The following is a 25973-nucleotide window of genomic DNA, read 5'->3' as shown; positions in this document are numbered from 1 at the left end:
CTTGTCAAGTGAGGGGCGGTAATATATTAAAGTCTAACTCATGTTTATTAGGTGATGTAATGGTGATGTGAAACAAACGGTGCCAACACAAACATTAAATGCCATTAACAATAAAGAGACAATATGACGTAATGAGTTACAAAATAACGTAAGTTTTCCGTTCATTGTCAATGGTGTTTATTAAACAAACTAAAACTAAAGACAAACATTAAAGCGCAAATAACATGCATTTTAAAACTGCTTTTAATATTTAATAATCATATTGTCTATGTCCCTCAAAGTTATTTCTAATGGTTTGAGCCTCAATCACCACTCTGATATAACCAGGCCTTGTCATTTCTTTCTGGACTTTGAAAGCAGTTTTAGCTGCAGTACCACACTGTCCTGAGGTGGAGAGGGTGCTGATATGCAGATTATTTAATATTTGAGTCATTATAATACTCATGCTAGATAAAACCAGGCTTGTTTCCATTCCATGCCAGCTTGGAAAATCAACAATGGTGGACATTGTAAACAAAGTGGAAATGCAAATTTGCAACTGAAGACTGAAGAAAAGGAGGAATTATACAAAGTAGGGTGACATTGATGACATCACGATGAGGCCAAAATCAGTCGAGCTGTTTCTGAGAGCAATTTCCATTAAAACACCCATATGACATGAAGGCCTGATTGTTCAAAATTGGTTATTTGTGGGGATAGAAAACACACATAGGAGCCCCAAAAACACAAAAGAAATTGAAAAAGTTGAATTTTATGTTATAGGTCCTTTAAAGCTGTATAGCGGCCCTCATAAATCAGACCTGTCTGAAGCGAGTGGTGCAACAGCGCCCCCTGTTGGTACCCTAAACATAGGGACATACAGACATTGCTGTTCTTTGGAGTGGTTGCAATGTGAGCGAGTCTCTGCTATATCGTTGAATAGCTGAAGCACAACATAGAGAAAGAGGTTCAATATCAGCTAATTTTGCTGGAAATGGAATCCAACCCCCTTAAGGACCGGACCGCACTTTGCGAACCGCTGTCTTTGGCGACATCTAGCCTGTTAGTATTTACACAGCTGGGGGAAACGAGGGCGGGGGGGTGGGCATGGGGGGGGGGGGGGGGGGATATTGTGGGATGATTTCTTTTTGCAGAACATACAGTATCCATGTTCTGTCTCTGCCCTCATCATGACTCTGTCAATGCAATGCCGCTCCGTTCCAAGTGGATTTATTGGGTTAACCCCCCAAAAATATCTTAACTCAATCAGCGCCGGTATTTCTTTCAAAATAGAAGCTCGGGGTGCCGGGAAGATGTGACCGCTTTTACTCTGTAAAGCCACCCAAAAGAGAGATTAGACGTTTGCCCGGGACCCAAACTAGCAGAAAAAAGCAGATCTACAAGTGCACAAGGCTCCGCTCTGCGCCACATTGCGAGCTTGTAGATCGGCTATTTTAACAAATAGTTAAAAATAAATAAATATGGAATTTCTTAGATGTTTGTTTAAAAAAAAATATATATATATATATATATATATATTTTTTTTTTACTTAAAACACTTTTCAAATAGGCTATGTTGTGGGGGAGAAAAGGGATTTTTACTCGAGTCGTGACCCATACAAATTGGTCCGTGACCCACAAATCAGTCCCGACCCACTGTTTGGGAGACAGTGCTATACTATCCATCTACAACTTACTAGATGCCCGAACCACATAAAACTATCTCCTTTCCCAGCGAAGAAGCAACAGGTCTACTCCGAGTCTCTCTCGCGCATGCCTGAACCTCTCACCCTATGCCAGCGAATGAGGAAATGCACTGCATGAACAGAGCATATAACTTATATAACTTCTCCGGTGTGTGTGTGTGTGTGTGTGTGTGTGTGTGTGTGTATGTGTGTGTGTGTGTGTGTGTGTGTGTGTGTGTGTGTGTGTGTGTGTGTGTGTGTGTGTGTGTGTGTGTGTGCGTGTGTGTGTGCGTGTGTGCGTGTGTATGTATGTATCTAGGTTTGTGTGTGCCCAGCTGCCCAACCCTGTGCTGGAAAGCATCAGTGTGATTGACACGCCAGGTATCCTATCAGGAGAGAAGCAGAGAATCAGCAGAGGTACACACACACACACACACACACACACACACACACGGTTCAACATTTAATTTTTAACCCTCTATAACCTTGAAGCCATGAAGTTTAATTGCACCCAAAATAGCCAATCTGCAAGCTCATCGTGGGCTTGCAGATCGGCTTATTTGGGTGCACGACAGCAGTGACACACCTAAGTATAAATCAAGCCTAGTATAGTAGTCAGGGGATTACACAAATCTGGGAATAAATTCCTTACCAATGCATTTCTTCACCAATGTGTTTGTAAAAGGTGTCTAGTAAGACATCTCACAAAGACTGAAATGTTGTTTGCCTAGGGGAATCTGTGACAGCTGCTGAAAGTTGGGACAAAATAACCTTATGTAGGCAACATTTACAAATTTCCATTCTGCTTTAAGTTGCTGAATTGATTCTGAATCCATTGCAACAAAAATGGCCATAGCCGTGTGGGGACAACCTGGACAAGTGGCTATGGCCGTTTTAGCCCAAGGAGTGTTTTTCGTGCATGCAATACATTCAGAATCATGGAAAACCCCTAGTTTGACTATAGATGTAAACTTGTATTTCACCATAAAACTACCATTTCTCACATTTCTCCAATTATGTGTGGGGACACCAGGACCTCACAAGTAATACACACTATACTGTAGTAATAATGTAGTAACACACACACAACCATATACTGTAGGAGGGTACAAAGAGAGTGTGTGCGTGCGTGCGTGTGTTTGTGTGTGTTTGCGTGTGCGTGTGTGTTCTCGTTCACGGGCGCGAGGATTATGCTTTATTCACAGGAGAGAAAAGAAGTCGTGGCACAGATATGCTTTGAAGCACACACACACACACACACACACACACTTAAATATGCATATGCCATCCGTTAACTAACTGTACTTTAAAGCAGCCAGGCCAGCTGTGTTCGTCTTGTGTGAGGAACGTACTGGTGCGCAACTGCGCACCACGTCATTCCATTGACCATTTAGGCTGCTCTAACAGGCTGCAATGATATCACCAATGGACTTCCATCAATATAAACTCACCAACATGTTCTTGTCTTGAAACTGGATTCAGATTACCGTAAAGGAAGGGTATAAGTGATATATTTTGGTTAAAGCAAAAAGATTTTTGTTAAAAAGTTAAATATCTATATTCCGATAGTAATCATTGCTATAGTGTTTGTTCAGTAACAGGCGTCTGCTTGTCTCTCCAGCTCTTTAATAAACAGAAAATGCTTTACTAATATTATAGCCTAACTATATACTAATATTTTCGGGTAGGTGACAAAATGTCAGCCCAATCAGGAGGCAGTAGCCATTTATCAGCTTAATTTGTATATAGTGTTCCAGTTCCAATGTTCTCTGCTCATTTCTGTGTGTCATCACTTACAATTCCACTTGTTTAATCTGTAACCTGACCTGAAAATGCATTCTGCTGAATAAAAAGCTGGAGAGACATGGAGACTCCTGTTACTCAACAAGCGTGAATTCCGTTTGTGTCCGAGCATAGGCATGGTGACGCCCTGCCTGTCTGTGATTGGCCTACCGACACTGCCTGTCTTGACTGTCCTGCTGGATAGTCTGATGCGAGGTTACTCTGTGGTGGAAAATGATACAAGTAGTACGGTATGATACAAGAGAATGCTAACTTGTACGTTTTATTTTTGTAGAAGAGGCAAACTAATATTGTTTATTGCCTTTTGCTTTGATGGAATAATTGATTGAACATGCACGCCATAATATGATTTGATTTGGGTGTGTTTGTGTTGATTGTGTAAACTTGAAACATTATTGTACTAAAAAAGATATATCTTCCCTTCATCTTTATCAATTTGAGTGTAATAGTATTAGTTTACTATAATTAGATTAATACACGATAATCAACACTAACACACCCAAATCAAATCATAGTACTTATTCAATCAAAGCAAACGGCATAAACAATATTAGTTTGCCTCTTCTACAAAAATAAAACTTACAAGTTAGTTACAAGGCTGCATTATGTCGCGCGTGCCAAGCTGTCATTCTCTTGTAGCCTATAAGTTAATTCCTCAATCTCACCACGGAGTAACCTCGCGTCTCGGAGGACGGTCAAGACGGGCAGTGTCAGTAGACCAATCACAGGCAGGCGGGGCGTTACCATGCCTCAGCCATGCCTATGCTCGGACACAAACGGAATTCACGCACTCAACAAACACTCTATAACAATGAGTACGATCACAATATAGAGCTTTTTTAAGACTACCTTTAAGACTACTTACCATAAGTTTATTGGCTACTTTGTTGTATGACGAGCCATTGCACTCCGAAAATAGCAGATCTACAAGCTCATAACACGTCGAGGACGCGACGCAGGTTGAGCTTGTAGATTGGTTATGTTGGAGGTGTGTAGTAGCCTACGCGTGTGCGTATAGTTATACCCCATTGAGACCGGGAATGCATCTTTGACACCTTATAACTTTTAACCACTCTAACCATAAACCTTAGCTGTTGAAAAATAGCAGATCTACAAGCTCATAGCGCGGCACCGATCACCGCGCTACGAGCTGGTCGATCTGCAATTTGTTTTTAATCGTGAAAATGTGTTGCAAATCTTTGAATATATATACTGGTATTCTTTCACAGCGAAACATTTTTAACTCAAATATTGGTCCCTGGAACTGGAACAACAATATTTTCAGATGGGGGGTCGGCGGCCAATTACATCCTTGACATGAAATTGTTTGAGAACCACTGATATAAAACACAGTTTTTTTTGTAGAATACTGTCAAGATTTAGAAGACATTCGTAGAATCAGATCCTCATGTCTAATGGGTTAAGCCACAGGTGCTGGGCACACCTCGCCCCAATGAATGAAAATGAACGAATATGCACAATAAATGTGTCACGTCAGTCATATAATGTAATAAAGGACATAATCGGCAACATACTGTAGCGTTCACAGGCATGCACAGTGACAGCTGACAACGGAAAGCTTGCGGTCACGGTGCGCACCTTTATGACCTAATCCGGAGAATAATGTGTGCTGTGCACTTCTATACAATAGTAGCCTACACTACAGCGACTGGACTGTCGACTGGACATGACCCACTGTCTACTTTCCTACTGCTTGTTATTCCTGTGCATGTGTGTCTTTGACCGACCAACCAACTATAGTATTCGGTGCGATTGGAAGCGAACCGAGACCCCTGTTTTTTTGTTTTTTTTTGTGAATTAGATATATATATCTTTTTATGCGCACTAGCATTCGAATGAGCGTTCACACCTGCCCAAACGAAGTGCCCTTTCCGACAATGCATCATTTTACTCGCAGTGAAACGTCCTGGTGTGAAATTCGACCGGACCGATTCCTCTGTGTGCGTGCGACGCGTGTGTCGGTGTACTCTTTGGTCTGCAGAGTACACAGATGTGATGTCACTTGATCACATGACATGACCCCAAGTTCTAGACCTCCATTTCTAGCCTAAACAAAAAGCAGGGGGGGGGGGATTATTTTATTATTTTATTTTATTAGCAACAACTCTAAGGTATATTAACCCATTTTGGGTGGGAACCCCTTTAGGTGTTAGCATTATGTTATGCTTTAGCTATTGAAAAATAGCAGATCTACAAGCTCATAGCGCGCCACCGGGTGGCGCGCTATGAGCTTGTAGGTCTGCTATTTTTGAAAAATCGAAGAACGACTGACATAGAAACATAGCTTTTTCAGAAAACTGTCAGGATGTAGAAGACATTTTTAGAATCAAAATATGTTAATGGCATAGTTCAATATTGAAAATGAGTGGTATTCCCCTCTAAGGTGTTACGGAAGCCCAGGTTTGCTTTGGTAACAGCTTTAAGCTCATTTGTTCAATCTAGTGTCTCCAGTCACACCTTCCTCTTGACAATACAACCCAGATTCTCTGCGGGGGTTCAGGTCAGACCTGTTGGCTGGTCAGTTAAGCACAATAATAATATCATGATCAGTAGTAGTCTTGGCAGCATCTCCATACACCTTGTCAACATGCAGAAGCACAAAGTGCTCTAAAATATCCTGGTAGATGCCTGTGTTGACTCCACTCCAGTGTGAAGTATTCACTGTCAGTGGACCGATAACACCAGCAGATAACATGGCCCCAAATCATCACTGTGTGTATTATCAATTCCAGAGTCAACACAACCATCTATTAGGGTATTTTACAGCACTGTGTGGCCCCATACGTTGACAAGCTTTATGCATATACTGATGTCCTTTTCCAGCAGCACATGGCACCTGACCACAGAGCCAACACTACTAGTAATAGGTGTACTGACTGACTATGGTGCTTAACTGACCAGCCAACTGACATGACCTGAACCCCACAGAGAATCTATATGATTTATTGTCAAGAGGAAGTTGTGAGCATACTTATTTACACGCAGCTCGTCAGTGGGTGCAGGGCCAATAAAGTAATAGGCAGGGCCCGATTTTGGTAAAGGATGACTTTATTGAAAAAAAACCCGACAACGTTTCGATCTTAATGGATTGTCGTCAGGCCAGTATCTGACCTGACGAATATCCATTAAGATCGAAACGATTCAACAACACAAATGAGCTTACGGCTGCTATCAAAGCAAACCTGCATGGCCTTCCATAACACCTCAACAGTGTCACAGGCGTATCACCTCCATGCCACGCCCCATTGATGAAATAATTTGTTTAAAAGTAGCCCAGACCAACACTTGGTATTAGTGGACTTAGTGTTGACAGCATACATTATATACTTTTCAGATGGTCTTTTTTATTTTGTTTTTACATTTTTGTAAATCTTTTATATTAGTTTTAAAATGTAGGAAACAAAAAAGGGGATATTTTCTCGTGACCCATAAAAGTCTGTGGTAGATTGTGAAACATTTTGCCTAATGACATGCCCACAATACTGACTAGGTGTAAAGATTGAGATGGTTCCAAAACATCCAGGCATCCCTTTGGTTTCATGTGACACTGTTTCCACCAGGCAGTTTAAAGTGTCTGAACCATTTAGCATTCCCAAGCTAACTGCCAGCATTACCATACCAACTGCTAACCTCCACAAAAGGCCTGTGATAATTAAGGACTTGCATCTCTCTCTCTCTCTCTCTCTCGCTCTCTCTCTCTCTCATTAACTCACTCTCCCTACTGTACCTCTCACCGTTTGTCTGTCTGTCTGTCTGTCTGTCTGTCTGTCTGTCTGGTTTCTTAACCCTGTCTGTCTGTCTGTCTGTCTGTCTTCGCAAAAACACTTTTGCGCTTGAAGGGGGTGGATTTTGGCCTATATCGTAAAAATGTAATGCGCAAATGGGGTATGGAAACACAAAATGTTTCTAATTAGAATGCATTGAACTCGCATTATATCGCCTTTGAACAGTTGTTAAGTGAGCGGTGTAACTATACTGTAACTGTTATACTGTACTGATGTACTGTACTGGTACTGTAGTCAGTGTGAAGCGCAACAGCCACACTTAGGCCCAGACAGACAGACAGACACTTATGCTGAAAAAGACTGGTGTTACACTAAATACTTTGCTTCCCATCATGCACCTGTGCACAGTGTGAAGCTCAAGAGTGCCACTTTCGCACCTGTTGATACCCTAAACAGACAGACAGGCAGGCAGACAGATAGACACACAAAGCTCAAAAACATGCGATGGGGAGTCAGTCTAGATGGGGGGGTATATATATAATTTTCTGGGGTCCGCCTTGGCACGAAAAAGTTTGAGAACTACTGATTTAGAAGGCATTTGTAGAATTTATGCGGGGACACTTACTGAGGGGCCAAACTCTACTTTCTGGCCTTGACAGCCCATACATCGAAACAGAAAAGTCCTATCTGATTGCATTAAACGACGGTAAACTCACTTTGCCACTCACTTCATGCATGCGCATACCCTCTATAAACTAATAATGGTTAAAATAATACGCTGAAATTAGGGGTGGGCGATATCGTGAGAAATATCGTCGAGACGATACATACAGTACAGTGTGTGAATAAACAGTGATTCAGTGAACAACATGATTTGCAGTTCTATACCTTAAGGCTTAATTTATACATCTGTAGAACGATGGTTTCGTTTGCCAAAAGTATTTTGGTCTAAAAACTCATTTGTCTTTTAGTTGTTGTTACCATGTACTGTAGGTGGTTGTACTGTTAAGTAACAAACCAAAAAATAACCCAAAAAATATTGTGTATTGTGATACTGCTTGAAAAAATATTGTGATATTATGTTTTCCATATCGCCCACCCCAAACTGAAATTGTACAAGTGACGTGACCTCCGACGGCCTTCTTGCGCCATAATGTGATTTGTGGGGCAAAGTGTCATGTGTGAGTGTGTTATCAAAGCAAACACAGCACTGACACAGCTCAGAGTTTAGTTTACCACCGTGCTGTTGTCCGTTTGGATATGAGAAGAAACACAAGATACACTTACACCTCTACTGAGACCGCACAGCTGTGTTTGTACAAGGAACTCTGGGTGCGCTGCGTTGTGCGTGTGCGAGTGTGCGCGCGTGGCGTGAGTGCGCGCGTGTGTGCGTGCGTGTGCAATTCTTCTTATACTATTATTTTATGTGTTCTATTCATATTCATGTTTAAGTCTCATTCATGGGGGCATCTCTATTTTCATTTTATTTTTCATTTTAAGACAGTGTGTTCATTCATGATTTGAAGGTGTCTATCTTAGTTTGTTTTCATGCATTTTAATTCTCATTCATCATGTTTCTATGTGCATGGACTGCCTGTGTGTGTCTGTGTTTGCGTGTCCAGAAGCAACAGAGGACGGTTCGAACTTTAGCCGTCTGCGTAGATGCCGTTATGGAGGTATTGTTGATGAAAACGTGCATGTCTGTCAGCTGCCCCCCAAAAAAAAAGGCAAAATGAAAGCGATACCTTGACCTTTAGATGTGTGGACTGTCACCCAAACCGCTTCCTCATGCTCAGCTTCGGCTTCCCTTTGTTGATGCTAGCAACGCTAAAGAGCCAAGACACCAAGAATGATAACCAGATAAAACCAGAGCAACGCTAAAGAGCCGTCCACACCAAGAATGATAACCAGATAAAACCAGAAAGTCTGTTTTTGGCCGCGAGTCGCCGTGCCGAAAGGGAAGAGATCGGGACTCCGGGTAAAAATGGAATATGAGTAGTTTGTCCTCCATTTATTTGAAATTTTGGATTGCGCTACCTTTTGGGGATCCCAATTCCTACTTTTGATGTATGCTGAACAATACCGTTTGGATTACTTTCTGAGTGATATGACGAATTGACAGTAATTCGGAAATCCATGTGGGTGTTCGACACACCCACTTACATTCAGCGTGTTTACGGTTAAGTTTATATCGTTCATCGGTGTGTGTTGTTACAGTTATCTTCATAGTTGTCATTCTTGGTGTGGACAGCCCTTAGCGAAGGTGTTACGGAAAATGAAGGACAAGTGTATAGGAACTTTCTACGCAGTAAAACCCTGAGCGTTAATTTATTCTTTTGCATACACTTAGGGCTATATTTTCGCCAGTGCCTTACCCCTTATCCCTAAACTTATTTGCCTTTTTTTGCTATTTGAAAAAAAAAATTGAGTAGCCGATCTACAAGCTCACAGCGTGTCGATGTAGATTGGCTAGTTGAACAATTTAAAAATGTTCTTCAAATTAATTTAAAAAAAGGGGATAAGTGGTACGGCATGCACTGCCAAAAATAGGGCCCTTACTCTCAGAGTAAGTGTACCAATGGGGAATAGTGCGCGGTGCAGAACAAGTACAGATGAAACCTCTTGGTATCTCTTTGAACTTAACAGCTTTAGCCAAGCAGCGGTGTGTTGTTGTGTGCTCTTGTTGTAGTTGTGTAAGGACATGTCTGTACTGTATGTGTGTGGCAGTAAAGTACAGTAAAGTAATACCGCATCTAATGCTGCATTTATACTCTGTTGCATTCCAGCGTCATGTGCCAAAAAATAGCTAGATCTCCAAGCTCACAACATGTCGCAGTGAAAATCATTGTGGGGCTTGTATATCTGCTATTTTACGTGGGCGACCACTAAGCATAAATCAAGTCTTGCGTGTGTGCGCACTGCGCTGCTGAACTTTTACTGCCGTGCAAGGCAAGCACAGGGGAAAGTTTTGAGGAAATCTGATTAGTCAGAAATGTATCTGTGTCAGATGGTCGGAGCCCTGTGTGTTAAAAAAGGCCAAATTGCGTCGGCAGTGTCCGTTGGCCACCTTGGAATAAAGGTGACCTTTTCTACTACAGCAAGTGCTACTGTAGAAGCCATATTAACAACCTAGAAACCCAAGGTCAGTTCATGCTCGCGTCGAAAGACGAGAGTGTTCGACGTTCGTACCGTCTGCAAAATGTAAACGAGGAAAGTGAAAGTCACCTTCACGAAGTTCACGAGCAACGTTTCACTTTTCCAGAGCTACGCAAAACCCTCGAAAGAAGGTTCGCCGGCCGCAACACTTCCTCCTCACTTGTGTTGTGCGATGCGTCGTTCGACACTTGTCACACAAAGCATAAACTGACCTTAAATTAGCTGGCAGTAGTTGCACATGCATAGTATACTGTGCAGTTAGCATATGTTTATGTTATATGTTCAACCAAATGGTTGAACATATTGAAATCCATGTTGGTACCAGGATAGGTTGTACGTAGCTAATGTTATCTTAAATACAGTAGATCCTAATACTAATATATATGATTTTATATGGTGAGCGACCTAAAGGAACGGTATGTCACAGAACAATGAAACTGTTATAGGTCAGGTTAGCCTCACCTCAGGTATGTTGCACCTTTTAAAGTCACCCCAGTGCAAGCTAGACTCAATTCAACATTCTGTACATTTGCAGTATCATTGTAGGTTACCATAGCAGTTTGCTAGGAATGTGTACGTACACAATACTGTCCTCCATGTTAATGTAACTCTGATGGTCTACAAATGTAACCAAATTGGCCCTTAAAGGGTCTACATTTGTAGTCAATCAGGAGTGAAAATTATAGTGAGGATTTATACTGTGTAGTGGAAATCAGAGTACGTGTCCCGTATGTGGAATTTGAACATTTGAAAATCACCAAACATTCTAGCTACGCCAACTGACCATAAGCGCCTTGCGGTCACCAGTGCCTAACAAACGCCACTGTAAGCTCTTTATCACTCACTCTGTCTGTCTGTCTGTCTGTCTGTCTGTCTGTCTGACTCGCCCTTATCTCCTTTAGTGCTAGTTGGAAGGTTTATAACTCACTAATCCCTCCAAACCCTCCATTGTTCATTGTGTCCCATCTCATATCCTGTGGAATGTCTCCAGGTAAGAGTGGATTCTGTCCTTGAGCGCGCCAGAAAGTCAAAGATAAGTCACTGGAGGACCTTTTTACTCAAAGACTCGTTGCCGTTGTCGTTTAGTGTTGAATCTGAATTGTTAGAACTATTATACAGGATACAATCGTGTAATTGTTTTGGGATTGTTTTTTACGACGTTTTATCATCGACAGCAGTAACAAGTATTTATTACTTAAAAAACATAATTTTAGATAGATTTGCTTTACATAACACATTGGATTTTTAACCCATTACAAAAGGTTAACATAACACAAAAGTAGAAAATGTTTTGGGGGTTGTCCTCATAAACAATTTCATCCAATCAGGAGAGAGAACTCATGACTGAACTCATCCTGATCCTGAGTGATGTGAAATTATATAAAATAATGGAGCAGACAAAATTGGAACTTGAACGCTAGCTGATCATTTATCTTTGTAGGGTTTCTTTTTTATGAATACAATTTCCAAACCACCTTTAAAAAAAAAAGAAAAATCTGATTACTAAAGAGCTGGAGAGTTTGTTATTGAACAAACAGTCTATATTGCAATGATTACTATCAGAATAAAGAGCTGACCTAACAGAAAAGAAAAAAACAACTATCTTTTACAAAAAAAACTAAAACAAAATAGCAAAAATCTGATCTGTGTAAATGCAGGCACAGTGAACCGTAAACCATTCCTTCTGTTGTAATCACCGTTTAGAAGTTGAGTTGCAAAAGCAACCACTCAACACAAGCACGTAGCTTTCGCCATAAGTAATCTCTAGAGCACTGTTTCCCAAACAGTGGCTCGGGACCCAATTTTTGTGGCTCACCACTTGAGTAAAAATTACATTTACTGTCCCTACATAAAAAATTAAAAATTAAGACAAAAAATATATATAATGCCATGAATAAAAAATATAAATAATTTATTGTGAGTTTGTAGATCTGCTATTTCGACTAGTTTGGGCAAACGTCTAATCTCTCTTTTGGGTCTCGACCTGAAACGTTTGGGAACCACTGATCTGGAGGCCATTGCACACGAGACTGCATACACAATATGACCACTTAAAGCCTCTACAGGTTTAGTTAAGTCATTTAGACCCGAGTCCGAAAAACGCCTTCAAAATGAAAAGTAAACTAACACCTTTCTGGGGTGGGGGGGGGGGGGGGTGGAAACCTCAATATGTCCAAAACTGTAACTGTTCAGCATTCAAATTCAAAGGTATCAAAAGTAGCAGATCAAGCTCAAATTGTGTGGCTTTGTGCAACGTTATCTGCTACCCTCGATGCTTTCGTGCGACGCTGTAGTGTAGTATGATCAAGTGATTCAAGTGATTCACGAAAGAACACAAAATGTTAAAATATAAGGATGAGAGGTTTCTGCCAGACAACGGCGGTATGTAGCAACGAGTAAAATGACACAGGCGTGAACAGCTAGAAATGTATAACAAATTAACAATGCATAGGTGTAACGCGTCTAACTGGAGTCCCCCAGGGTCCTACAGTATAGCTAGGCCCCCTCCGGTAAATGTTTTCACCAGAACAGGGGTCATGCCGTCAGCACAGTTCCTCCACCACGGTAGATGGATAGATTCAGACCAAGTACAGAATGTTAAACTCAAGCGTGATGTCATGTTGAGATAATGGAGCCAAAAATGCCAAGCGTCCACATACTTTTGCGCCTGTGCTTGTCCTTTTTTAAAAATTTGTATTCATTTATTTATTTATTTATTTTCTTCCACAAAAGCCACTTGATCTGCCTCTTGGCAGTGCCTTGTGTCTTTGTAAACAGGCATTCTCTCAACATGTTGTAATAATATGCGTGGCCTTAGTGAAAAGCCCTCCTCCACTGACCTCAGCCACTCGATCCTTTGTCACGTTCCCAGGCCCTTTCCCTAATAAACGCAGGGTTTCGCAAAATGTAGAGAGTCGCAGGCGCGTTTTGTCAAAACAAATTGTGCAACATTTTTCAAAAAGTAGTGAGAGACTATCCAGTCCAATCTACAAGCTAATCTGCAAGCTCTGCTCATTATACAGAATGGCCCATTTATGACAATGATTATTACTAGATTGTAGTAATTAGTAATGCATGCTTTTAATCAACTGTGACCTCCTTGTCCTGTATTCTTAGGAGAGAAAAAAATATTTAAAAATAAATCAAGTAGTAGAGCTATTTTATCTTGCTTGCTTTATTCCCTACAGGAATAGAAGTGTGCATCAATCCCTAAAGAGTGTAGGCTACAAATGGATCCTTACGGTTCTATTTGGTTCTATTTGTACCCTCTACATTTTGTGATTTAGTTAAGTATATATTTTGATATATATATATTATATATATATATATATATATATATATATATATATATATATATATATATATATATTTGATGCCACAGTCCTCTCTGGTATGGTGAGAATGAAGGAAGATTGATCAAGGGCCTCTATTTCAACTACAAATTCCTTCCCATCCTCTCCTCTGCCCTCCGCTTCTCATCCTCCTCTGCTCTTCGCTTCTCCTCTCTCCTCCCCCTCTCCTCTCCTCTCCCAGGCTATGACTTTGCCGCTGTCTTGGAGTGGTTTGCCGAGCGCGTGGACAGGATCATACTGCTGTTCGACGCCCACAAGCTGGACATCTCCGATGAATTCTCGGATGTCATCAAGGCTCTCAAGAACCACGAAGACAAGATCAGGTATACCGATAGCATTGTTTTGAAACGCATTCCTTCAACTTTCAACGGAACAATGCTGCTAAAGTTGAAGTGAGTCCAAATTCATCACAATCAACTGATCCGTTGTCAGTGGTGTAAAGTAATTATACATGTACTCAAGTACTGTACTTAAGTAATTTTCTTTCTTAAAGGGATAGTTCAGATTTTTTTAACTTAAGTTGTATGAAATACTTGCCATTAATATAGTGGTTGCAACTGTATTAATTGATTGCCAGAGTCCCGTGGTGGGGGTTCTGCTCTGGTTTTGGTGAAATATCAAGTAGTTCCGGTCATTTTGTGGGGGGCACTGGGGGCCACGCAGTAAAAATAAATGAATCCACAAAACTAACGTCATTTGTATTGTTGACCTATTTCTAAAATATTAGTGCAACTTTCGTTCTTTTTTTACCCCTCTATCACACAATCAATTAATACAGTTGCAACCACTATATTAATGGCAAGTATTTCATACAACTTAAGTTCAAAAGATCGGAACTATCCCTTTAAGTATTTACAATTGTCAATACTTCACTACATCTCAGAGGAAAATATTGTACTTTTACTCCACTGCAATCATATGAAAACTTTAGTTACTATAGTTATTTTGTAGATTTTGATTATTATTACAAAACATACATTAACTATTTCAGCCTTCATAATTTTTTTTTTTTTTTAATAGCTGATCTACAATTATCACAAGTGCACAGCACATTGTAAGCTTGTTTTCAAAAGATGTTTAGCCTACATTTTGAACTTGAAATGGAACATTTCTGCACACCTTCGGTACAAGTACAGTATATTTTGAGGCCAATACTTTTACTCACGTCCATTTTGAATACAGGACTTTTGCTTGTAACATAACAGAGCATATCTGCATTGCAGTATTGATATTTTTACTTGTAACAGAGTGTATGGGCTCCATCTTGCGCCACCCTTATCCCTTATCCCTAAACTTATTTGCCATTTTTACTATTTTGAAAATAATTTTAACATAGTTCAACTAGCCGATATTCATCTTCACGTTGTGAGCTTGTAGATCAGCTATTTGAACTATCTGGCGCAAGATATAGCCCTATATCTACATTGCAGTATTTACACTTTTACTTGAGTAAAACTGACGGTTGTCTTCCATAGGGTGGTGTTGAACAAAGTAAAACTGACGGTTGTCTTCCATAGGGTGGTGTTGAACAAAGTAAAACTGACGGTTGTCTTCCATAGGGTGGTGTTGGACAAAGTAAAACTGACGGTTGTCTTCCATAGGGTGGTGTTGAACAAAGTCAAGACTGACGGTTGTCTTTTGTCTTCCATAGGGTGGTGCTGAACAAAGCGGACCAGATAGAGACCCAGCAGCTGATGAGAGTGTACGGCGCCCTGATGTGGTCACTGGGGAAGATAGTCAACACGCCTGAGGTGACCAGTTTTATCCGCTTTATGCTTGGTACAACCGGAAGGCTCGCCCCAAAACACACTGGCCTCCCATTTATTTTGCGGAACCGCTTGCCCCGAGTGGTTCTTCTGTCTTCTTGAATTTGTTTGACTGAGGATAAGGTTAGGAATAAGTTTGAGGTTAGGCATAGTTTTACTGTGGATAAGGTTAGGTTTAGGCATAGTTTTACTGATGTTACGTTTAGGAATAAGGTTAGGTTTAGGCATATAGTTTTACTGAGGTTACGGTTAGGAATAAGGTTATGTAGGTTTAGGCATAGCTTCAGGGAGGTTACGTAAGGAATAAAGTTAGGTTTAGGAAGTTTCACTGAGGTTACGTTTAGAAATAAGGTCAGGTTTTAGGCTTAGGTTTTGTTAAGGAATAAGCTTAGGTTTGGCACAGTTTGAGTTAAAAGTGCAGTAAGTGATTTTCTTTTGTTAAAAATAAGTGTTAAATAGTTCTATATTCTGATAGTAATCATTGCTATATACAACTGCAAGCTGATACGGTATACTCTCTCCTGATTGGATGGAATTTACTTTCCATCATTGTTTCTGTGCTACCAAAAGTTAAGTCAGTCTCCTCCCTCTCTCCCTCTCTCCCTCTCTCCCTCTCTCTCTCCCTCTCTCTCTGACAGGTGATCCGTGTGTACATTGGGTCGTTTTGGTCACATCCTCTGTTAATCCCAGACAACAGGAAGTTGTTTGAGGCGGAGGAGCAGGACTTATTCAAGGACATCCAGTCTCTGCCCAGAAACGCCGCCCTCAGGAAACTCAACGATCTGATCAAGAGGGCGCGGCTCGCCAAGGTGAGACTGACACAGTGACGCACGCACGCACGCACGCACGCACGCACGCACGCACGCACGCACGCACACACACACACACACACACACACACACACACACACACACACACACACACACACACACACACACACACACACACACACACACACACACACACACGCACACGCACACGCACACGCACACGCACACACACACACACACACACACTTAAATAAACTTTACTTGTGAGGACATCAACATGTTATGACCATTTTATGAATTAAAACATTTTTGGCCATACTTTTTTGTCCATTTTTAACCCTAAGCTTGTAGATCTTGTGGCAGAAAATAACAAAGTACATGTACTTAAAGTACTGTACTTAAGTACAATGTTGAGGTATTTGTACTTTACTTGATTATGTCCTATTTCTAATACGTTTACTTCTACTCTGATCCAAACGTTGTACTTTACTAGTAACTGTAGTTACTAGTTACTTTGTAGATTTTGATTATTATTATTACAAAAAATACATTAACCACTTCAGCAATATATATCTATAAGCTCGCGATGCATTGCGATGCATTGCGATGCATTGCGAGCTTCTAGATCTAATATATTCAAAAGATTTGTATACATAACAAATTGATATGGGACATTCTGCATAATGAGTATACTTTTGGTACTTTACAGTAATAAGTAAATGTTGATGCCAATACTTTTGTACTCAAGTACATTTAGAATTCCGGACAATTACTTGTAACATAGTATCTCTATATTGCAGTATTGATACTTTTACTCAAGTACTGAGTCCTTTTTTTCCCACCACTTCACAACAGCACAGCACACAACTATGTGCAGCAGGGGTATAGGCGACCGTAGGCACGTTGGCACAGAGGAGGGTCCCCTCACATCTATGTACAAATTAACACCCTGCACATGATTCTACATTCATTAGAATGACCCCTTTACATGTTTTAAATGATGAACATCAACTGTTGCCCTTCGTGAGGCGGTTTTAGAGTCCCTATACATTTAAGAAAAACAGACTAAAGAACTCGTTTGTACATCAGTCCGTCTGGCTTTTAAACCAAAATCGTTAAACCATGTGGATATGTTCTCTCGTTCCCGATTGTTTCTGTGATTTTTGTCCTGTAATGTCTACCATTTTGTAATGCAATTGCAATTGTAGTGAAAGAAAATAATAAGACAAAGGTTGTCCTAAGGACCGTTCACACTGAGCACTATAACTATAAAATATAGATTTAAAAATGCTTACAAGTCAAGTTTGGCTGGCAGACACTATACAACTATAAAAAAATATACAATGGTGAACGATATAGTTATCTATAGAGTTATAGTGCTCAGTGTGAATGGCACTTTACTCCCCACATATTTTGCAAGCATGAAACAACCATTTCTCTTTCTCAAATTCTACTATACTTTGCATTTGGCACCACACACACACACACACACACACACACACACACACACACACACACACACACACACACACACACACACACACACACACACAGATAATTTAATCTGCTATATTATGTAACCCTGGCATTGTGCTGCACTGGTGCAGCATAGTGTTAGTCCAGACAGGGACTGGATGTCAGCTGCTCAGCATCAGTTGACTGGGCAGGCATCACAGCGTCTCATCAGCTGACTAACATCAACCAATCTCATTCACACTTGTTCGGCACTTGGCAGGCGATCCCTTACTTTAACCATTGTACTTTTAGGGCTGTCACGATTACAAAATTAAGTTGACGTCACACACAAATAATTGTGATTAACGATGTTATTGTGGTTTTGTTTTCCTTAATTTTGTATTTCTGTTTGACATTTTAGGCATCGTAGTCACAAATTGCACGGGGAAAGTATGCCGAATAATTTAAATCATCATCATGGCAGCCTCGAAAACGAAGATCTGTTCTCCTCAGTCATTCATTTCTTCTCCTTCGGGTCATTTTTATGTAATTTGAAATGCCTTTAATTGTCTCCACCAGGCCGAAGGCATGGGGGGAGAATATGTTTTGCACTCTGTCCGCCCGTCCGTGTGTCCGTCCGTGTGTCTGTCCGTGTGTGTGTCCGTGAGCAGCTAATCTCGGCCACCGTTAACCCGGTCGATGCCAAATTTTGCACACACACTCCCTGGATGCCAACGATGAACCTCTGCCCCAAACTTTCCAGAACGGCCTGTTATAGCGCCACCAGGAGGCCGCTTTGTGCAAAACAAGTTTTTGCACAGTACACCTACAGATTTTGTCCAAACATCGCGCAAATTGGTACACAGTATCTCTAGAGCCATTCAACGAAACCGGTCTTTCAGATTTCTCAGACTTCATCCTGATTGGTTAAGATTGGCTTCCAAAGTTCACAGGAGTGCTCAGTTTCAAACAAAATGCTGCAAAGCATGAACACATCGCGTGATTTCCGTGAAATTGTGCACGCACATTCCCACTAGGTGGCGCTATAACTGGCCGAAAAGTGTTTTTACCTCTAACTGCACGGATCTGTGGATAATTTACTTTTGTTGCCCTTTTATCCAACCACCAGATGAAGGCAAGCTGCAATGTCCTACATTCCTATCCTGGTGGAGACCTGTGCCCAGAAGGGCACTTTTTCTATATACTTTTCTTATACTTGTGTTGAGCAATGAGCTACTAATTTAGACTGCAGTAATTAAAGCAGGTCATGTTTGCATGTTGTGGAATTGTAACAGCTGAAACCAATATTATATCAGTATGCTGACATTAACCTGAGGGCCACATTAAGTGGCTACATGCCGCCAGTTGCCCATGTATACCCTAACCTCACACAAACCTAAAATCTGTCGGACTGCTGGTACTGAACGTCGGAATAATGGGACGTCGGAAATTATGAGCGGACCCCTTGGAGAAGGCGAGACAGAGGGAGAGACAGATACTAGCAATGGCAACATTCAACAGCAGCCAGCAACAGTAGAACTATCACAGCAATAAACAATATTGCTGTCATGGAGAGCGTGTAAGGATACAGATATAATAGCCCGATCCTGTCCTATCCTGCCAGCTGTTTGACCTTGACACAACTTACTCTTACCCTGTCACACACTAAATAAAACCTCCACCCTCCAGCTGCTGACCTCGACACAACTCAGCCCCTGTCACACACTAAATAAAGCCAATAGAATATGACAATCATGACAAATGGCTCGGTTCTCCTCTGTGAATTATTTCCTGTTTCCTGTTTGGGGCAGGAAGTCATGGATCAAGAGTAAAGAGACCCTCACTTTCCTGTTGTAGTTCCAGGAAACTTTGAGGAAGAGCTCATGATGCCTTCCACGCTCTCTCTCTCTCGCGTGCGCACGTGCACAGGCACTTGCACACTCACACGCGCAAACAGGTTTCTCATGAAGTAAAGCAGTGAGAGCAGCTTTCCTGTCATCTCCTGCGTGTGTGTGTGTGTGTGTGTGTGTGTGTGTGTGTGTGTGTGTGTGTGTGTGTGTGTGTGTGTGTGTGTGTGTGTGTGTATGCGTGTTTGCGTGCGTGCGTGCGTGCGTGCGTCCTCGTGCGCGTTTTATGAGGTGTTTCAAGGACAGGAGATGAAATCAGGGAAACAAAAAATGATAACATCGTCGATATGGCCTGAACTCTCATTCCTGCTCTCCTTACCAGCCTGCCTGGCTTTGCTGAAGTTATTGCTCTGGCAATGCTCCCAAATTGTGTGGTATGTTGTATAGGTAGGCAACCGTAGGCACGGGTGCCAACATTGGCACAGGGGAGGGTGATCACTGGCACACATGGCATAAGTGTGAGACAGAGACATTTTTTCTTTTCATTCCAAAAACGTTTAGCCAGTTAAGTTAAGTCCACTCACATCTACAAACAATGACACCCTGCACATAATTGTACATTCATTCAAACTCCTAACTCATGACTGGGGGAGGGATTCTGGGAGATAGGTGGGTTATTGCTCTGAGTTTAATGGTCATTACATCCTGATGGTTCTTATGCGTAGCCCAAGGACAATCAAAATCATAATCGTAATAATTATTACATTTTGATGTGGACGGTGTCATAATTATATATGGCACAGTGCACACTGACTATCACAAAAATGAAAACACCGGCACTTAATGTGAAAAAGGTTGCCCCCCCCCCCCCCCCCCCCCCCCCCCGAGTACCGAAGTCCTGACGTCACTCGTTCATCCGACATTATAATAATTTCACGATATGGAGAATAACATTGGGTCATCGTCTCGTATAAGAATTGTGGTCCAAAATATAATCAAACTGTATTGTCGGGGAGGTGTCTCTGTATCGTTTACAGATAGTCAGTCACTCATATTGATACAGTCCGTTTCTGGCGAAGACAAATGTAATTTGGCGGCGGTAACATTAGCGTTCTATCGCCATCGGTCCACGCTTCATATCCATACGAGTCATTGCCGTGCTCATTTGTTTATGAGAAGTAGTCATAATATGACGTGACATTAAACACGTCTATGGGAATTCAGAATGGGGTGAAAGAATACGTGACCCAGGATGTGTAAATTACCTCAGATGTCGGTACTCTATGTATGGCTACTTTCATTTAAAGGGATAGTTCAGATTTTTTTAACTTAAGTTGTATGAAATACTTGCCATTAATATAGTGGTTGCAACTGTATTAATTGATTGCCAGAGTCCCGTGGTGGGAGTTCTGCTCTGGTTTTGGTGAAATATCAAGTAGTTCTGGTCATTTTGTGGGGGGCACTGGGGGCCACGCAGTAAAGGTAAATTAATCCACAAAACTAACGTTATTTGTATTGTTGACCTATTTCTAAAATATTAGTGCAACTTTCGTTATTTTTTTACCCCAATGGCTTTAGCTATTGAAAAATAGCAGATCTACAAGCTCATAGCGCGCCACCGAGTGGTGCTGCGCTATGAGCTTGTAGGTCTGCTATTTTTGAAAAATCGAAGAGCGACTGACATAGAAGACATTTTTTTAATCTGATCTCAGGTCAGAATGAAAACTGTCAGGATGTAGAAGACATTTTTAGAATCTGATCTCAGGTCAGAATGGGATATACTGTATCTGACTACTTTTCCACCATGTTTGTCCTCCATGTTTTCAGGTCCACGCGTTCATCATCAGCGCGCTGAAGAAGGAGATGCCGACGGTGTTCGGGAAGGACAACAAGAAGAAGGAACTGATCGGCAGCCTGGGAGAGATCTACAGCCGCATCGAGAGAGAGCACCAGATCTCCCCCGGAGACTTCCCCAATCTGAAGAAGATGCAGGTATAAAGAGGAATGGAGGAACAAAACATCCCTAATCACGCCCCAAACCTGAAAAAATCATCGCATTTGACCTCGACCTCTGTCTCCGCCCCTCCCCCATAGGACCTGCTCCAATCCCAAGGACCTGAACAAGTAACATTTGACCTGGTTCCTCATGGATTAAAGTTCTCAGTCGTCACGACTGATTTCGGTCATTTGGATGCCATAGAAGTCAGCACTCGGCATGTCTTTAATGAAAGCAATGTCGTGCACTGAAAATGGCAGATCTACAAGCTCACAACACACGCACTGCGGCATGTTGTGCGCTTGTAGATCTGCTATTTTCGGTTATTCGTCATTTTTTAAGACGAAGGGGTCTTTGAAGTGGTCAAACTATAGCAATAGAATACACGTTTGGAAGCATCTTCCATAAACATGAATGGTCTCGATATTTCATAAAAACAAAAAGCTTTAATCTGGTTTATTGAACTGGTCTACTGTATGTACAACAACAGCAATATAGGTTTTAGAATGATAATGATTTCATCATACATACCATGTTAACTATTCATTTTTTGTTTTGGAAACTAGTCACAAATCACAGTTTGACCAGTCCTACAACTACAAACTATCTCAAACCCTCACCCTAAACCTAACCTCCCATGGGGCAGAACCACATAAACCTAACCTTAACCCATGTCTAACCAATGACTAGTCTAAAACTAAGTATGCACCCCGTTCAGTGTGTGTGATTTTATTTTTGCTTTATCACATTCTGGGCGGGAACCCATTTTGGTGTTTAAGCATTATGTCATACTTTAGCTATTGAAAAATAGCAGATCCACAAGCTCATCAGCTTGTAGGTTTGCGGAGGTCGGCGGCCAAATACATATATTTTTGGGGGTCCTTGACATGAAAATGTTTGAGAACCACTGACGCAGAAACATGGGTTTTTCGAGAAAACCGTCATGATTTAGCAGACATTTTGGGTCTAAATGGGTTATTCCCTTAGAGTATATATGAATAGAGACGGCTGGTCCGGCTGGTCCGTTGACTATCATTGTGCACGTTCACGACGGCAGCACGCTCGTGCGCGTTCAACGGCAGCGTGTTCATGTGTTTGGGGCCACTCACTATTGCAATCCATCCCAGAATGCACTCTGTTCCTACCCGGAAGGAGGAGTGAAATCGCCTCATGCGCTTTTGAGCAACTTGTGGATGGAAGGAGAACTCGGATGTCATCTCTATTCATACTCTAAGGTTATTCCGTGGCTGTCCTCTGTCCGTCTCCCCCACACAGGACCTGCTCCAGTCCCAGGACCTGACCAAGTTCCAGCCCATCAAGCCGCGGCTCCTGGAGGCGGTGGACGACATGCTGGCCAACGACATCGCGGGCCTCATGGTGCTGGTGCGCCAGGAGGAGACGCAGCGGCCCAACGCCCCCGTCAAGGGCGGCGCCTTCGACGGCACGCTCGACGGGCCCTTCGGCCACGGCTACGGAGAGGGCGCCGGCGAGGGCATCGACGACGCCGACTGGGTGGTGGCGCGCGACAAGCCCGCCTACGACGAGATCTTCTATACGCTGTCGCCCGTCAACGGCAAGGTGACGGGCGCCAACGCCAAGCGCGAGATGGTCAAGTCCAAGCTGCCCAACACGGTGCTGGGCAAGATCTGGAAGCTGGCGGACATCGACAAGGACGGCATGCTCGACGACGAGGAGTTTGCGCTGGCCAATCACCTGATCAAGGTCAAGCTGGAGGGACACGAGTTGCCGTCCGACCTGCCCTCGCACCTGCTGCCCCCCTCCAAGAGGAAAATGACAGTAGAGTAGTACAATTATTGACCCTCCCTCCGCCCTTGGCCACTCAAATTCCAATGCCCCAAAAATCTTGGGCCACTCGCGCACTCACACTCGGGTCGCCCCAGCATGGCCGCGTTGCGGTGAAATTGGTGACCGGCTGAAATAATTATGTTGACCATCTTGTGGACGTCTCATAACTTACATGGAGGTCTTTAAATACGTGGCCTAAATACCGCTAGAGCTTGAACTCTGCTAATGAGCAAACCACAGTGATTTACGCTCGGACACTGACGCTTATGCGATACGGTTGTCACATATTTCAGCACGTCACCAATTTCACCGTAACACCACACATGCTGGAGTGACCGAGTGTGAGCGAGCGACTTGGGTTATTGGAATTTGGCCCAGGGCTCTGTACTAAAGGCTCCCATGAATATCTTCCAACATATGTATCTATATACATTAATATAATTTATATCGAGCCGAAAAGAGCCAGCATAAGAGAGCTGTGTGCTTATACTGCTATTTTCACGCCAGAATAGGGATGCTAGGGGTCATTTGGTTAAAAAAAAAACATGCCCGTCTTCCTAGAGAAATATATCCATTTCCCATATGAAAATAACGAAAAAGTCAAAATATACTGTATTTAGTTTGTTTCTTTCTGTCAAGGACATTTGTCTGTAGTGTTACCATCACTGTCCTCATCCAAGAGGAACATACTGTATACCAGAACTGCTCAAGTGCTCATTCAAAGAGGTAACGCTGAATTCACACCGGTGGCGATTTCTAGTGCTTCGTTAGTAAATAAATTAGCATACTGTGCTCCAGCGAGAGAGCTTACAAGCAGGGAGGAGACACTCGATGCATCTGGCAGCATGTTTGTTAGAACAACAAATAAGCTGACCATAGGCCATGAAGTTGCTCAATTTTGAGTCATTTCACATCTACAACTGCTAATTAAAACCTTTTGTCATCGGTATTCGCTGCTTTCCATACAAGTAGCCCGTTTCTCTCCATCTCAAGTGGTGTTGAGTGTGTATGCCTATAGCCCCTAGACCTAGACGATGCCTATATCAGAGCAAAGTATGCTTCTGGTTGACTGCTGCTCTGTCTCGCCGCACTGTGGCAATGGCAAAGTTACAATCTTTGCTGCCTCTGCAATAAGTGACGTTAAAGGTGCCGCGACAAGGGGAGGTCCTTGTGGAATGTGCGGTAGCTTCCACCATAGACTTGGCAAGTGCCGTACCACTGCTGGTGTGAATTCAGTGTACATATAATTACCCCATCGGTCAGGGGCGTTTGTCTGCTGTCCAAAGACTCTGGAGCAACACCGTCTGTCTCACCCCCAAAAAGGGATATTGTGAGTTTTCCGGGATAAATGTGACCAAACGTGTGACTTGAAGTGGGGAGCAAAGAAAGTGTTGATTTTTGGGGAACATATACGACTGAGTCAGCTCAAGGGGATTTTGTAACGTTCGGCACGGCGACACGCTTCCCTAAGCTCCCTCTCGGTGGTGCCTGCTGTGACTTAGACCGTCGTTTTGTGAACTCTGTGAACCAGATTTTATTTGGGGGGCGAACCGTCAAAAACACTGAAGACCTGGACTTCCGCATTCCTAGAGTGCGGAAGTCCCGAAAAGTCAACATGTGCCTTATTTGCCCCCCCGTCCCCCCCCTTCAAGTCACAATTTTATGTTTGGCCAGGGGGTGAGACCACGTTGCTTGGACCTAGCCCCCTCCATCCATAAATTGTGGTTTATATACAGTTATTTTCTCAGTTCAGTAATGACACAAACATGTGCACACAGAGCATGGAAGCGCTGTGATCACAGCTAGCATAAACCGTGAGGACTGGGCGTTTCCCCATCATGCGTCAAGACCTTCACATTGTCAGGGTCTCGTCACATGGGAAGTGACTTTTAGCTCACTGTCCTGTTTCTGATCCGGCTACACTATGGGGCGGGGCTGTTTACTGACAAACAGGAGGGGCTGATAACACTTAGAACAGTGTCACTCAAAGCGGGGCTCTCGGGGACACCTCGGGGGTCCTTGGGGGGAGTCGCAGGACGGAACTACGAGAGTGTACAAATGGCACCACATGGACCCATTTGTTACACTCTCAGTTATGACTTCATAGTATAGATTAGGGGTCTCGGGAGATAGACATTTGGATCAAATTGGGGGTGCGTGGGCCTGATGTGTATCAAACTGCGGTCCTTGAAATGTAAAAGTTTGAGAACCACTGACTTAGAAACACTGGAAAATGAAACCTCTACTGATGAAAAGGGAGTAAGGATGATGGTGGTGGTGATGAGGAGGAGGATTAGGCAGGGCACGAATCATGCATCATCTGGATGAAGGATGATTTGGGGGGGAATGGGGGACATGCCTACAGTACATACAGTACAGTACAGTACAGTACATACATAGCGGGATATAAATAACCTACTGTATCCCCAGCAGACATCAGCCAGGATATGAACTGTTATCCACAATACTGTGTTGAGTTGTTGAAGCAAGGCTGTCGTTATAAGGACAACATTCCTTCCGCATGGCCATTAACTGAGGCCTCTCTCTCTCTATCTGCTTTTTTCCATGTTCACTGCTTTACTTTCAACATCTAAGAGCCCTTCTGGGTATA

At 42.5% G+C, this 25973-nt stretch overlaps 1 protein-coding gene across 1 annotated transcript in view; it reads left to right on the top strand.

Moving 5' to 3' along the window:
• Positions 1-24833, top strand: part of LOC310876482 (EH domain-containing protein 3) — a 41034-nt gene extending 16201 nt beyond the window's left edge. Inside the window, exons 4-9 of the mRNA XM_083790025.1 lie at positions 1984-2081; positions 13904-14045; positions 15374-15473; positions 16127-16297; positions 21388-21552; positions 22832-24833. Of these exons, the coding sequence (XP_083646151.1) occupies positions 1984-2081; positions 13904-14045; positions 15374-15473; positions 16127-16297; positions 21388-21552; positions 22832-23362 (1207 nt within the window). The 3' untranslated portion in view covers positions 23363-24833. The remainder of the gene's footprint in view (positions 1-1983; positions 2082-13903; positions 14046-15373; positions 15474-16126; positions 16298-21387; positions 21553-22831) is intronic.
• Positions 24834-25973: the final 1140 nt, after the last annotated feature.

This window comes from Protomyctophum parallelum, assembly GCF_964188405.1.
Source record: "Protomyctophum parallelum genome assembly, chromosome: 19".
Lineage (NCBI taxonomy): Eukaryota > Metazoa > Chordata > Actinopteri > Myctophiformes > Myctophidae > Protomyctophum > Protomyctophum parallelum.
Note: the sequence above shows the minus strand (reverse complement) of the source record. Positions and strands in the feature narration are given on the sequence as shown.